Source organism: Euprymna scolopes, chromosome 2, assembly GCF_053919585.1.
Source record: "Euprymna scolopes isolate OS-2025 chromosome 2, ASM5391958v1, whole genome shotgun sequence".
NCBI lineage: Eukaryota > Metazoa > Mollusca > Cephalopoda > Sepiida > Sepiolidae > Euprymna > Euprymna scolopes.
This window is the reverse complement of record NC_136483.1, coordinates 161473010-161490027: the sequence shown is the minus strand read 5'-3', so window position 1 is coordinate 161490027 and position 17018 is coordinate 161473010. Positions and strand designations below refer to the sequence as shown.

At 30.1% G+C, this 17018-nt stretch overlaps 1 protein-coding gene across 27 annotated transcripts in view; it reads left to right on the top strand.

Annotated features, from left to right (window-relative positions):
- Positions 1–17018, top strand: part of LOC145297875 (inositol hexakisphosphate and diphosphoinositol-pentakisphosphate kinase 2-like) — a 375735-nt gene that overhangs the window by 299125 nt on the left and 59592 nt on the right. For 8 of the 27 annotated variants that reach the window (XM_080144282.1, XM_080144241.1, XM_080144279.1 and 5 more), the window contains one exon: positions 7999–8076. The exons of the other annotated variants lie outside the window; for them this stretch is intronic. In XM_080144282.1, the coding sequence (XP_080000408.1) occupies positions 7999–8076 (78 nt within the window). The remainder of the gene's footprint in view (positions 1–7998; positions 8077–17018) is intronic. 27 annotated transcript variants of the gene reach the window in all.

The following is a 17018-nucleotide window of genomic DNA, read 5'->3' as shown; positions in this document are numbered from 1 at the left end:
AAGCATTTATCTAAAAGATTAGAGGGTTTTTATTGAGAGTTTTTGTGGATTGTGGGGACTGAGGAAAGAATAAATGGTAATTAGAGGAAAAAGTGGGCAGTTGGTGTTTTCAGGCTCTGTCATAGTGCAACCAATAGAAAGGAAAGAAGAAATGAAAATATGCTCAAACTTCGATACAAATGTATGTATACCTATGCATAAGCACACTCGAAAGCGCACAAATACATACATTAGAGGGCGTATACATGTCAGAGCATAGATGCCTAGGTCTTCATATGCACAGAAGATAAATACATGTACACATGCATAAGCATTCCAGCAGAGTCTGCAGGGGTGGGGCAGCCAATCAATGGAGAGGAGGAAAGGATAGAGAATATAATAAAATATAAAATAATGAGTGCTAAGGAAGTAAAAGGGAGAAATCTGTAATTGATGGAAAAGAGATTTTAAGGGAATTATTTAAAATTAATAATTTCAAATTGACCATATTTAAATTTAGTTTTATGTCTGCAAAAGGAGACTAGTTCACTTTTAGAGTTTATGATATTTTGCTTTGTGCGGAAGTAATTATTGTTATAGCTTCAGATGTGCAAAGGTGACATGACTTAGAGCCTGGGGTGTATGACTTAACTTTTTTTAGGATAGTCCATTTAATTGAATAAGGAGTTTTATTAGATTTAAGCTTTTTAATTAAAGTAGTTAGACATGTTCCTTGTTTATTATTAGGGTTTTGGTTGTTAAAGGAAGAATTGTGGTTAGATATTCTGGTTTTAATTAGAGTTGAGGTGGTGTCGATATAGGTGTGTATTTTATGAAATGCTTGGGGCCTATTATTGGTTTGTTGATTTGTTTTCGGGTTTGAGGTGGGGGATGATCCAACGTTTGTTCATTGAGGGGAGTGTAAGTCAGATTAATACGTTTAAGCATGTTGTTTAGGGGGGTTATCAGTGTTATTAGTGTTGGGATGATTGTAAGAAGAATCATTATTATTACTACTACTACTACTACTACTACTACTACTACTACTACTATAATTTGTATTGGTCAGCTGTTGGTTGACTGATTGTTTAGCTCTCTTATTGGATCAATGATTTTATCAGATGGAGGATGGGGAGGAAGAGAATATGTCAACAGAATATTAGTCTATTCTGGGGGAATTACAAGGTAGCTCTATTATTTTGCAGGGTGTCCTCGATGGTTGTACATCTAAAAAATATGATATAAATGCGGAAGTGCCCCAAGGGTCTATCCTTGGACCTCCAATGTTCCTAATATTCATAAATGACCTCCCTGGCAAAATTGCCTCTGAGATGGGTATATATGCTGATGACACCACACTCTATAACAGGCATGACAGGAAAACAAATGAACACATATCTAAAGAAATGGCAGAAACACTAGAGGATGACCACCAATCTGTAGTGGAATGGGGACAAAAATGGATGGTCACGTTTAATGCCGCCAAGACTAAACTTGTTTCCTTCAATAATTACAAGAAACCTTCTCTACCACCAATAGCAATGGCCAATGACTCTTTATCTGAGAGTACATCTTTCAAACTCCTTGGCCTAACGTTCACAGGAAACATGAGTTGGAACAATTATATTGAAAGCGTTGCCAGAGCCGCTGCAAAGAAGGTAGGCTCTCTCTACTGTGCTAGAAAACTACTAACACCCGAAAGTATCCTGTACCTCTATAAGGCCACCATTCACCCATGTATGGAGTATTGCTGTCATAATTGGGCTGGTGCATCTGCTATTAGTCTCTCGCTCCTAGACAAGGTTCAAAGGAGAGTCACCAATCTGATAGGCCCTGAATTGGCATCTTAGCTTCAGCCTCTGTCCCATCGACAAAATGTTGCATCCCTCTGCCTGTTCTACAAGTATTTAAATGGTGAATGCTCTGACGAACTGCAAGCACTTGTGCCCCCACGACGTAAACACCCTCGACAAACCCGACAGGCAGCTAAATCTCACCCCTACACAGTAGAAATCCCTAGATGTAAAAGATCTTTCTACTCCAGTAGTTTCTTCCCCAGAACTGTTAGACTTTGGAATTCTATTCCAGGTCCCTGCTTCCCCAACTGTACTGACATACAGAAGTTCAAGTGTAATGTGAACTGACATCTTGCTTCCCAAATCCCTACATAGTACCCCAGTAGTTGTTGCCCCTGATAGTAGCCCCCTACACCAAAGTGGCAATGTGCCTTGTTTGGGGTGAAAATGTAAAAAAAAAAAAAAAAAATAAAAAAAAAAGGAATATGTAACATCCCTATGAATGCAATCATTGTTAAGAGGATAATTAAGTTGCAATTGTTTTTAGGCTCAATTGGGAAAGGGATTTTTTGGACCAATTTGATTTTTTTGTTGTTAGATGTTAAGATTCTTTGTTCTAAATTAGGCATAGTTGAGTAGGAAATCCTTATTGAGTTTTTATTAAAGATGGAGCTATATCGGTGTGGGTACTTGAAGGAGTTTTGTGCAATGTTAAAGAATTCTTTAGGTATATTAGTTTTGACATTTGAGCTAAATGGAGGATTAAATCAGATGTTTTTCTTTCTCCTGAGGTGGTTGGATAGGTTAGGAATATTAGGATTATAATGTTGGTTCTGATTGTATTGGTTGCATCGTTCATTGTTATTAATTGGGGTGTATCTTGTAGTTGTAGATGGTTTATTACAGGTCATGTTGTGGGTGATTACTGATATCAGGCAGCCTGCAGATGGAGTGAGATGGTTATATTTAATTTTTTCTTTGTATTCAGCATTCCTTAGGGCATTGTTGAAAAAGTGGCATTTTGGTTAAAAGCCTTTTTGTCGGCAGAAAGAGCAGAAATTCTTTTCAAGACAGATGGTACTATAGATTTTATAACTGAATTAGGGTGGCTAGAGAACTTATGGATGTATAAGAGCGTAAGGGTGGGTTTATATTAGGAGCTATACATCTCAGTGTTAAGGTTTAATGTAATATCTAGAAAATTAGAAGTTTTTTTGATAGGTTTGATAGTTATGGAGAGGCTGAAGTTATTAAAGAAATCATGTAATTGTATTATTATATTCTTTTGGCCTGGCTTTGGTGGTAAATAGGCCATCGTCTCTATATAGGTCCCCTTTGTTATTCCTAAATCTGTGTTCGAGTTCTTTCAGTAAGAAGAGCCCCACTAAATCTATCTCTGCTGCTGAATCAGAAGGACCTATTAAAATATCAAAGTTATTAGGTGTGTCCTTTCTGGTCCAGAACTTATTGTTGAATTGTATTAGGGATCTTCTAGTTAGGAGGATTAATTTAATTTCTGAATTTGTCAAGTCAGAATACCTTTTGGTGAAGATTAGGGCTTTATTTAAAAAGATTGGAGAAATAGATTGATAATAAGTGATGATATCGAAAGTTATGAAGTTGAGTAAATGCTTGTTTTTAAGGAAAGGAACCAATTAATGACAGAATCAGAGTTTTGCCAGAGAGGGAGACTGACTTTTTGCCTTATGGAGGGGATGATCCTATCTAAGATTATTTTGCTTATGGCACCTTGATCTGAGCTAAATGGGCAGATTAATCTAATGGATAGGTTGTCATGAATGTTAAGTTTATGGTTCTTGAGGGTGAATCTAATGGTGTCTGGAGTAATTATTTCAGTGAAATTGTGAATGTTCATTAAAGGTAAGTTTTTGTGGATTTTAGTCCATAGAATTTGGCAGCAGATCTTTCGATCTTCTTTTGTTCTCTCTCTCTCTCTCTCTCTCTCTCTCTCTCTCTCTCTCTCTCTCTCTACATATTTAGTTTTGATTTCATTACTATATATTAGGTTCAATATAATAATTGAGATAGAGAATTGTCTCTATAATAATAAATGCATAATCTGCATACATTAAAATATATTCGAGCATATCTTATGACCGGGCAATGCCTGGCAGCAGTAAAATATATATTTCTTTTTAAAATCACGTTTTTTTTGTACAATCCATTTCACATTCATTATAAACTATTAGCAGTGACAGGTTTAGGTCGATCATAGATATTTGTTTAAATTCTAAGATGAATTCAATATGTATTCAATATGCACAAAGTGTCTTGATATTGCGATGACATAACATTTTAATGAGCTTTCAGTTTTTAGTAGATGATTATTTTTAATGCCTTTTTGGGTATCTCTCATTATAACTATCCTAAAACCCATTAAAAAATTGTTGCACAGAATATTTATACAATATTTAATACAATATCAATTTCTGTTAAATATCTCATTGGATAATTTCTCCAAAATGCCCCCTCCATGTTGCTGGTCTTAATATGATCTGACAACTTGTTACAAAAGTATATTACTCTATCATAAAACAAATTGGTTAATAAATAAGTATCTATTGTGATAGATGGTTGAGCTTCAACATTTTATTGCTGGCATACTGCGTAAAACATAACCTCCCCCCCCAACAGTTTTTAGTTGGAACCCACACTTTCTCCCGTGTCATAAAACACATTGACTTGCTAAGTTCACTGTCTCCTGAACTTCAGCAATTAATTCTGGTTTTCCAAATAGACAACCTTAATATTGGTTTACTTAGTTCAGCAACAATGATCAGATCTGCTATTCCAGACTACATTCTCAAAAAACAAACAATAACGAATGTTATATGCTGTTAGATAATGTTTATCTATGCTTCATCCTTCACCTTTGATGCTAAGTAGGTTATCTGCAAAAGCAGTAGCAATAAAGTTAACATTATCATCTTCTTCGTCTTCTTTTTCACCTTCTTCTTTGCCTTCTTTTTTGCCTTCTTCTTCACTTTCTTCTTCTTGACCTTTGGTGTCTTCTTCACCTTTGCCTTCTTCTTCTTCTTTGCATTCAAAAGGAATATAATATTAACAGTAAATTATACCGATTGATATAGAAAGCACTGTGAAATTTTCAGATGTCTCACTAGTAAATAATTTAATCTTTATTTGAAACTAATGCATTTGTTGGTACTTATGCAGAATAAGGTTCATACTATTGTTGGAATTTTCCAGGCCATTTACGTAAAATGCTATAAGGTGCAAAATCACTGAGTTGATGAAATTGCAAAAGCCAACATCATTTAAGAAAACATTTATCTGCTATTATTGGTTTATTATAAAAGAAAACTACATATTTATCTTCATTGGAAATAAAATCCTTTTTAAACATAAAAAATAACAAAAAAAATTTGTTTGCTATCAGTTGTTTATTCAAAAAATAAATATTTTTGTGAAACTTACTTTACAATGAGTGTTTTTTATTGTGTATGTGTGTGTGTGAGAGAGAGAGAGCTATGTAGTGTTTTTGTTTATTAATGTTTTTGAACTGATGAACAGGAACAATGTTGCTTCTTAAATTATTTTCTCAGTGTAGCTGAAGACAGTAGGCATAGATATGGTTTAAAGAGTGAGTTTGCCTCTCCCTTATTTAAAATCATACTAAAAAGTCTAATAGTGAGCAAAATAAAATGTAAAAATCGAACAAGTCAAACAAAAATTAATTTTTTCTATCAATACATGCTCAATATGACTAACAAAACAGATTTTTATATCTAGCTTTTGCTAATGTAACTCTATAGCACCAATCTAGACAGAAAAATTGGCTTTACATATAAAATGTATAGTGTTATGCAAAAAGAATCAATTTCATAAGAATATTTTAGTAACAAAAATAAATAGAAAACTCCAGCCAAGTCGCATTTTACTTATAGTCAATTCTTATTTCCTGTCTCCCAAGTATTCAATGTGACCACCATCTGTGGTATTGCAGTATCAATGCAATAAGAGAATTCCTTCTAGACACGTATCAATATATTACAATCCTCTGAGTTTATCATTATTGTTACAGCATTTAACATGATCAAAATTAGTAATTGTAGAACATAAACGTCATCTTTTACATATATCCCCACAGGAAAGAAATCAAACATGAGGAAATCTAGGGTTCTTTACTACTTCATTATCCATCCACTTCCTATTGGCATTATTGGTAAATGCGTACACGAGACATAGTCTGTAAGATTTTAAATGTAGTCATCTTAGAATATTCCAGATAGTGGATTGGGGGCTTGCAAGCTCACAACTATCTTGAATTATGAACTTCTGTGAACTCCTCTCAATTGATTCTTGCCACTTGTTTCTTCGAAACTCAGTCATCCTGGACTTTTTTCTTTATACAGATGCTCTTGAAGCAGTTTAAAATAACCTTGAAATGTACTTAGGAAAGGGCAGATTAGAACCAAATTGCTTTGGAAATGTATGCTGCATCGTAACAACCGAATTTGTGTTTGTTAACTCCAGAAGATAGAACACCTTTTCTTGAGAACTCTTGGCTTCAAGGATAAACAAATGATTGGAGATTACATGGGGAGGGACAAAAATACAGCGATGCGGAATGGACTCCGACTCATAACGATGCTTAAGAAGTGAAACAATATTTAATATGTCATGAAATCAGTTCATTCTTTTTGAATTCGCTCTTTATATGTTTCACATATGGTATTTTATACACACGCACACACACATATGTATATACACATACATGCACACACGTATATATATAATTATATAGACATTGTGAAGAGTCTACTCAGATTGATCAACGAACGTTTCTACATTCTTCATGTATCATCAGGACTCTAAATATATATATGTATATATAAGAGCAAACAATTAATAAAACATGTTAAAAACACTTTGAAAAAGAGTTAAAAACATTTAATCTGAAAAGGAAACACTTGATAAGTAGATAGTCCTATTTTATTTTTATTTTATTTTATGAAATAAAAGATGAGAATTCAAAGTTAAATAAAACTTTATTATATAATCAGATCAATAAGGAAAAACTTCTGTTTTTTTTTATTTATATATTTTTTCACAGCTCATTACATGTATTTTTGTATTTATCTACCTTAGTATCTTTATGCATTTTTCTACTCTCCTAGATATGTTCCCATTTATTCTATCTTCTTTTTACCTATATTATCAACATCCTTCCTATTTAACTTTGAATTCTCATTCTTTTATTTCTTATATTAATCACTCCACTTAGCTGTGTTGAGCTTTTACTATCTTGATAGGTTTGTTTTGCTTAAAGATTGTATATCTTTATGAAATTTATTCATTACTATATATATATATATATATATATATATATATATATATATATATATATATATAAGGGGAATTTAATGATGCTTAATAAAAAAAATTAACAAAAATTAATTGTTCAAAAACTGAAAATACAAAGGATGTTTTGTATATTCTGTTTTTGAACAATAAATTTTATCTTGTATCTTAATTCCCTTCATATGTTGATGCTCTATCTCAAATATTGATCCTTTTTTTCAGGGAAGGATTGAATATTAATATTTGGATATTACTATTTTGTTTGTTTGTTTGTTTGTGTGTGTGTGTGTGTGTGTGTGTGTGTGTGTGTGTGTGTGTGTGTGTGTGTGTGTGTGTGAGAGTGAGTGATATTTGTTGGCTTTTTAGTGATATTAACAACATCGAAATGCTGTTATTTTTATTTTTCTGCTACCTTAGCATTTTTAAAGAACTATAAACTTTTTTTGTTATTCATATATACATATATATGAATGAGTCATCCCTAATTTTTTTTTTTAGTGGGCATATTTATTTATTTTTATTATTATATATTATTACATGCATAAATGTATACCCATGGTGACTCATGTATATACATATATATACATATTATAAATGGTACTTTGAGATAGTTTTGTGTATTTTCTCAATGTATTGAAGCTAATTTTTCACTAAACTTCTCAGCCGACACAAAATAACGCCCAAACTTTTTTTTAATTATGTACCCACAATTTTCTAAGAGAGTATAAGGTGATATTTAATGGAGCTCCTTATTACCCTATTTATATTTTTCCTGTAGATATCAGAGATAACTCCTATATTAGACTCCCATATATTCAATTTTGTTTATTATGGTAGAATTATAATGCCATGTCTCATAAATGACTTTGTTGATTTTAAGGAGAAAATGCTGATGGATCTATGAGAGACAAACGACCATCAAGCTCGCACAACTTGGCCGAAGTAGAAGAAAAGAAAGGTACCTTATTTGACCGTTGCTAAGCATTTTGCTAAAAAGCTGCTTGGCTGTTCACTTCCATATTGCAAATGATGTTCTGTTATACCACACCACGTAGCTTGAATGAGTTTATTGCATAGGCAGTTGTTTCATTTTCAAGTGAATGCTTTTTTTTAATATTTAGAGTTATATTACTTTTGTTTCCTCCCTTTTATTTTGTTTAAATTATGTTGAGGGCGATTTTAGTTTATCGGTACAGGCAAAACATATCTAAAAAAAAAAAAAAAGCACCATTTAATAACTGGACGATTTTCTTGAAAAAAAAAATCATTTTATAGTAAGAATAGAAAACATTTTTAATCTTTGTATCAAAAACAAAATCTAATAAAATACTAAGCTGTTTAAATTAAAACGTTTTGCACATCAGAATGCAGCAATTTTTCTGCAGTATAACTTGATTTCAAATGAATGCATTTTAGGTAAAAACATTTATGTATTTACATGTTATGTTGAAATTAATAAAGCTTTCAAAAATGATAAAAAATGAGTGAATAGAAAGATAATTTCAAGTAAAAATAAAATTTATTGAGGAGAGATAACTGCCGTCTATGATTTTGACAAAATAATTCGAATCCACCATTTCAAAATATAAAATGGTGGCTTGCTAATGTCTGTTTTTTTGGGTTTTTTTTTTTTTTAATTATTCTAACAGTTTTTCTTGGTCATTTTTGGAATTTTTACAAATTTCGACATGACACATAAGTACGTAATAATATTTTTACTTAAAATGCATTTTTTTAAATCAAAGTATACAAGCACTCAATTTTCCACAATGCAAAAATAAACATGGGATCATATCAAAATTACTGATCCTAATATTTCCATTACAAAAAAAATAAAGTGAAATAAAACTCACAATCCCTCCCAAATATAAAGAATGTCCAACACAAGTTTTCTCAAGTAAAAAAAAAAAACATACTTTTGACAGTATATGTTTTATGAACGCATTAAAATGGAAAAAATGGAAAATATAAACTTATTTTATTAATAAATAAACAATAATGTTTTGGAATTTTTTTAGACGATAATTGATAATTTGGATAATTTGTTCTGTTGAACTACTTTGAAAATAACATCCAAAATAAAACAGTAGTCCGAATAATTAAAATAATCCAATGAAAATAATGTTAGTTTTGAGTATTTTCTCAATGTATATATTAATAGTTTAAAATAATTGGTAAATATATAAAAATTTAATGTATTTACAGACAAAAAAAAAAGCATCCTTCCAAAGTAATGACTTTTAGAAGCTCCATAAACGTAAATATGTCAATCTTGTGGATTTCAAGATATTTGATTTAAGAGAAAACCTGTATGTAGAAACAACTAATGATGAATTTAGCTTCTTGGCTATTTTTCTATTTAGTTGTGTTTCATTTTAAAAACCCAAACATTCGCCATGTTTGCTCTAGCAATATATGTATCATGATTGTTAACGTTAATAGACATAAGTTTTCAATGTTGTTCACTTATTGAAACAGATAATGTGAATGTCTTATCTAGAACAGTCATCACCATAGTTTAATGTCCATTTTCATACTGGCATGGGTTAGACGGTTTTGCCTGATATCCATTCTTCAGGCCTCTGTCTTGTGCAAGGTCTGGTCATAATCTCAACTTCCTAACGTCATCCTTAACTGACTGACTCCATGTCTAACATGGTTTACCCCTCCCTTCAAATCCATTAACCCCAATAAACTTACATCTGCTTGATTGGATTTGCATTATCCTTTCTTTTTTTTTTTTTACATGTACATTCTACATCAATCTATTCTGCCACAAAACATGAACTATGTTGGAATATGTAATCTATTCCTCAACTCTCTGATGACTCCTTACCCTGAAACTTATGCAACACATCAACCTCATCATCTGCATATCTTAGAAGTTCTATTAATGTCCTCCTTCATAAGAGGCCCAAGTCCGACTACTATACATCATGATACTCTCAATACAATTTACATATAGTTTTCGTTTTATTTTGTGAGAGAAAACACAACTCAATTATTGTCATTTAAAAAATAACAATCCTAGTAATCTTCTTGTAAAGAAAACCATAATAATGCTGTGTTTGATATGATTTGAAAAATTTATTCTTTAACTAAGAAAGATTATTTTGTTAAAGACTGCTCAAAAAATTAAGCTGGGGTGTGGATCATTTTATGTTCAACTTTTATAAGAAACTGATCCTCTCCACTTCTGTTAAAGTTATAAAAAAATTAGAAAAAAAAAATGACTGAAAATGCGATTGTAAATATCTTGTACCGGTAAACTAAAAGGAAACCATATTTGTTACATTGTAAGGACTCTGCTCTGCTTCCCATTTTGTGTCTATTTTGCCAGCTTATTGTTCACATAAAACGATTACTGATATTTTATTAAAAATAAAAACACTTTCATTTGCATTAAGATTATTTTCTTCATCATTGCTATTTTTTTTATATTTCGACTGATGGTGACATCTATAAAAATCCTCCAGTCACAAAAGCAGAAAACCATGTTCATTTTACAACAGATGTCTACCACATGATACATTGTAAAATTGGGCACATACAATATATATATATATATATATGTTTTTTTTTTACTAATGAGTAACTACTTCTCAAGGCCCAAAATAACTCAAGCATAAGGATTAATGAGTTTTTCAGGTGAATAGTGAGACAACACCATAATGGTTGAAATTAGGCAAAATTTGAGAACAACTCAACAAGAATTTGTTTATGTTTTTGAATTTTTGAGATGAAGATTGATAATTCATATTATTTGGATTAATCAGATTTCTGTTCTCATCTTGAGTATCATTTTCACAACATTTCGATTGATGTAACCTCCAAACTTCTTCAGGTATATCTTGTCGAACTCTTGAAACTTTCTGTCGAACTCAAGAATCTGCATGGAATTTCAAACAGAACCTTTTATTTAATCCACTGAAAAAACGAGAATGTTACCCTCATGGATTAAATAAAGGTTTCTGTTAAAAATTCCAAACAGATTTTTGAGTTCGACAAAATGCACCTGAAGAAGGTCAGAGGGTATATCAACTGAACATTGTGAAAATAACAATCAAGATGAGAGCAATAGTCTAAATAATCGAAATGATACAAGCAATTTGTTCATATTAGACGTGAAAACGATTGTTGTAGTTAATTGGATAGCAGCATGGTGGTATTGTGTCCTACAGACAAGTATTTTTGTAGAGATACAAGTAATATAAATGAAGACTTGTGAAAGAAAGTGTCTGTTAAAATCTGCTAGTGATGCCACATAATGTTTGCTATTATAGTGACTAGAAGGTGATAGCCAAATATTTTGAACTCTTCAGTGAAAACAAAATCCTTCTGAACTAAGGCAATGTAAATTTTTGTTCTAATTCAGAGTGCCCCTTTTTTTTTTTGAGGAACTGGACTTTTTTTACATAAAAAAAAAATCTTTGTTAATAAACACTAATAATTTACAAAGACTAAAATCTAACAGGAAATTTCCAGCTGCAAATTGACCTATGTCATGCCAACAGCTATAATTTCGCTGTTTCATGTGTATCGTTTATTCATGGTGATGTTTTACTTGTGTTCATATGTGACTGTTGTTGATTTTTATTTTTTTGGCACTTTTGTTAATGTCAAACAACACATATTGTCAATTAAGCACAAGGGGTTATTATGATAAGGACCAGATTTATTGGAAGGCAACTTTGGTTGCAATGTTTGTTCACATTTCATTTAAATTTCTGCATGTTGGCATGATCAGAGAAACAGGGAGCAGGAAGGTATTATTTGTGCATTGTATATGCTGATGAAAATCTAAATCTAAAGGTTTATCACAATATTGATATCATGTGATTGCCTTATAATCATCATCATCATATTTGATTTAGTATCTGTTTTACATGCTGGCTTGTGTTGGACATCACATGATGCATGACTGTTTCTTAAATTTGTAAATAAAGCACCAAAATATTGAGTTCATCGAATGTCAAGACATAGAAAACATCAGTTAAACAATATACAAATAATCAACACAATATTTAAATATGGAAATGCACATCACTGTGAATGTACAATATACATGAATAAGACTGGAAAACACATTGGACAAAACTTAATAAAAGAAAATAAATAGAAATGATGAGGGCAATAGCTGGAAGAAAAAATAATGCAAATGATGGAATGCCTTATCTGAAAAATTCAAAACATTCATTTTGAAGATGTTTTCCTTTTCACTTTAGAAATATGATAGAAATAAAGAAAAATATGTATATTTTTCTTCAAACATTTTTAAATATTGTTTTCATTTTTGTTCTAATGCCATTTTAATCATTGTAAGAAAATTTCTTTAATCTAATTTGAATTCCAAAATATCTGCATATATTTTCCTATTGCCTCTCCGTTTCTTTGTATTATTTTGGATTGTTCAGACTACTGTTCTCAACTTGAGTTTTATTCACACAATGTTTCGATCGATGTAACCTTCGACTTTCTTAAGGTGTATCTTGTTGAACTTGATTCCTGAGTTTGACAAAATATACCTGAGGAAGGTCAGAAGTTAAATTGATCAAAACATTGTGTGAATAAAACTCAAGATAAGAACAGTAGTCTGAATAATCCAAATAATACAAACTTTCTGATTTTGTTTCATAATTTTTAGCCTGCATCATAAGTTATTAATTTCACAAATATAAATAGAAATCATGTCATGCTATTCAAATCAATTTGTCTTACATTGGTTTATAAGAATTACTGAATCGACTAGTTATAATATTTGAGGAATAATATTAATTTAAAATCAGTAATTATTTCATTAATTCTTATAAAAATTCATTATTTTTGTTATAATTAAATATTATTTAATTCTTATTCAAAGTAATTATTTAAAATTAAGTATTATTCTTTGCCAACCTATTTAACATTAAAATGGCGTATGTTGCTTAGAACAATGAAAAATGAAAAGATAATTGAATTGTTTTATTTCATGAGTTGCCTGTCACAAAACGATATCAATTCTCCCCGTTTTCTCACATGTTATCTGTATTTGCAAATTGCTAATGTAGGTATCATATCCTTTTACTTGCAAAGTTTACTACCTTGGTTAATGAATGCTTTCCTTTTTGAACGAATTCACTTTTGAGCGAAATGTGTTTTTAACTGCGTATTAAGTACTCTCAGCTATTTCCTGTTTTGAACATTATAGGAAGTAGACGGTGTTAATTAATTTGGTGACTTTGCTCAATTATGTTTCTTTAATCAATCAGAAAATCATATTAATTCTATGTGTCTTTTCCTTAATCTATTATGGTCTTTCCTGCTATATTATGTGTCCTGTAGGTAATCCATCTTAATTATTTTGCTCAATGTGAAAACCCTTTTAATATTACGTGTGTCCATTACTTCATTTATTCATTATTTCTGTGAAAATGTTTCTGTACAAAAATATTTTTTTTAAAATGTGTAAATAGACATATTTATTTAAAAAAAAAAAATCAGTTTACAAATATTCTTATTTATTATATTTAAAAGCAATGTTTTACTTTTGTGCTGTATGTTTTGAATTGCACAAAAAAATCATGTTATCTTTTTTTATCAAAAAATTGTTTGAAAATGAAACCAACAAGAAAGCTAGGTGGAACATAATTGGGTGGTGGTGTTGGGGGATGCCAAATTAATTGACCCCTATCTTCTTCCTATGATGTTCAAAGCAAAAAATGGCCCAAAGGAATTAATATGCAGTAAAGCCATGAAATGTTTGCACAAAATATTCACCAGTTTACAGCAAAAATGTTAATTAATGTATAAATAATAATCAAATAATTTTCATATTGTGAAAGTATATGTTATAATCATTTCCTTGGGCTCACCAGGAAATAAATTAATGTGTTTGTGTGTGTGTGGGGGGGGGGTCCTTCATTCTTACTAATAGCTGTTCTATAAACAAGATTGAAACTAGGTCAATTAGTCAGCTGATGACAACTTTTATTTCTTTTTTGCTTTCTTTTGTCTCTTTCTTGCTTCTTTCTTTTTTACTTTCTATTATATTGAACCAGTTGCATGTAAGAGAGGTGGGTTGAAAAAGTTGAGAATATATACACAAAGAAAGTTTAAAGGAAAGATGTTCCATGTACTTATTTTAACGCTTCTGTTTCTTAGTCCTTAGCCTTGGGCAACATCGGGAAGCCCTGCTAATTAATAACTAAGTACATTGACCGATGTTTGACTGTACTTATTTTTCTATATTAGCAGCTTTCAACTCTGAATGTAATCAAATGACATGATCATTTGCATAAACCTTTCATCTCCTCTCATTTTCTGCATAATCACAAATAATGAATTTCTTCAAAATTGAACAAGAAAATTTGGACTTTATTCAAAATCAAATAAACATATTGAACTTCATTCAAACTACTCATCCGTAAATTTATAATTTCTATTAAAAAAATGTTGTGGGGAGTTCAATTATAAAGTGTTTTAAATTAAAAAGAAACAGACTTCTGTTTGATATGAATTTAAATAAAGGCAATAGTAGAGTAAACAGGGAAGGCATTTGAGAACCTAAATGGATTGTCCGTAGTCAGAGGCGACCCAAAGGCTTCCTTTTCATTGGCTACTATACCTTTATAATGCTGAGTGTGTCACAACATGGCATAAATTATCACTTTTGGAGTCTTTAATATGACTTGACCAAGGACTGTACTGCAGTCTCCCAGTGCATTAATGAACGCTCTAGCTATTATGCCAATTAATGAAAACAGTTTAGCAAGGAACTTTTTAGTAATGTACAATTAGGAAGCAGCTTCCAGTTACTGACTTATTTTTATAAATGCAAGTTGGGAAAGAAAGAATGAAAATATCCTCAGCAATAAAATAACTAAATTTTTCCAAATTATTTTATTCTTCACAAATTAAACACAAGTTTTAAATGAAATTGTAGAAATAAAGAAGCGATTTGTTTTACTAATTGATTACAATCGTAGAAAATATAATTGTATAATAAAATGAGAAAAATAGTTCTTTTTTTCTTCTTTTTTTCTCTTTACTTTTTTTTTTTTTTTTTTTTTACAAAATCCACCCTGAAAGGCTATTTTCAGAAAAAAAACTAAATGATTTCAAAATTGTATGATTAAATATTTCAAAGAAGAACACACTTATATTTCTAGGATAGAGTAATCATATTCACTTCGGGTTACATACTTTAGTTGCACACTGCCAGACCTGTTATAAGTATTGTCTTTAGGTATCTCCACGACGTTGTGTAAAACGTCAGCATTGTACACATTAATAGAAACATCATCATTTCGTGTGTTTGTGTCAATTTCTATGGATGGGCATTCACATTATAATGGTTAATGGGAAGAACTTTTTTTTTGCTATGGATAAAAAACAATATAAGACTTACCTTTCATAAAACAAATAGATTTTTATTAACGAACTACACAGACAAGAGTTAATAAAATTAATTTTAACGTCTTCTATTGACACTTATGTATCTAAAGATAATGTTGCTAACAGGCCTTCGTATTGTTTTGAAAAAAAGGCACAAAAAATACAGATCATCCTCTATCAATTCAAATAATAAAATCAAAATGAATTTTTTTAGGCCGATCTGGGATTTGCAGTTCTTATTATCTCAAGTCATATATTAAACTATATGAATATGTTGTTATATTATTGGAAACCTGTTATAAAAAAAACTTTGTTTAAAGTTCATATCGCATAATATTTGAATTTAATATCACATAATTCTTTTTAAAAATAATTATTTTTTAGAATTCTGTGTTTTTTTTTGTTGTTGTAATTCAAATAATTATATTACAAAGAAAACATTATCAAGAAAAAAGTGTTTTTTTTTACATTTTATTTTTACATATTTTTACATATTATTAACATTTTAACATATTGATTTTATGTCCAATTTTATTTACAACTTTAAGATAAGTGAAATAAATAATGGGATTTTATATATATATATATATATATATATATATATATATTATATATATATATAAATATTTTTATCAACCTACATTTATTTTGTTTAGTTTTCACAACATGAAATATAGGGGGTGGGGTAGAAAACCTAAAAAAAAAAAGAAATTTCCTCTAATATGTTTAACAAAATCTTCTATTATTATATAAGTTTATTTAATAATGAATAAATATCGAAAATTTCAGGAAGATATGACTATTATTTGATTTTTGCTAGATTTTTAAAACATGGGTATATCTACAGCTTCAAAAACGTCACTACATAGGAACATTGTTTTAAAGTGTCAATGATATAAACACGATTTTTGCCTCTTCGTTTAAATGGTAAAAAGTTAGGTTGATAATATTAAATTGCAGTTATATTGTGTTACATGTAGGGGGAAGTAAAACTGTGGTACGCGTTGGAGGTACCTAATTGTTTCTTTAGCACATATAAATAATTAAGTGTTTGCATTAATTCTTCATATTTGTTGAATTTCAAAATTTAGAAACTTGTAATTTGTCTTGAATTCTTTTATATTAGAAATTCAGTTATTTTGTTTAAGTAAAAATATTACATTCACAACAAGTTTTTTTCCCACTAGGTACTATCACCAAAATACCACATTTGTTGCTTGATCTCGTTTAGATGGTCCCCAATTTAAATTTTATTTACCAAAAAATTCATTGTGGAAGTAGAACAACATTTGTAGATATTTAAAAAAAAAAAGAAAGAAAAAAAAGAAGAAATTATGTTATTATGAAATTTGAATGAAAATTAATAGTAAAAAAATTTATTTTTATTTTTTAAGTAGATAGGGTTATCTAATAATATCCTTAACAATAATGATGATAATAAGTAAAAATAAAGATTCCTTTCCCCTGCCTCAACAAAAATACATAGTCCGTTATAAACTTGTAGAGGTTGTTACAGTTAGAAATCCC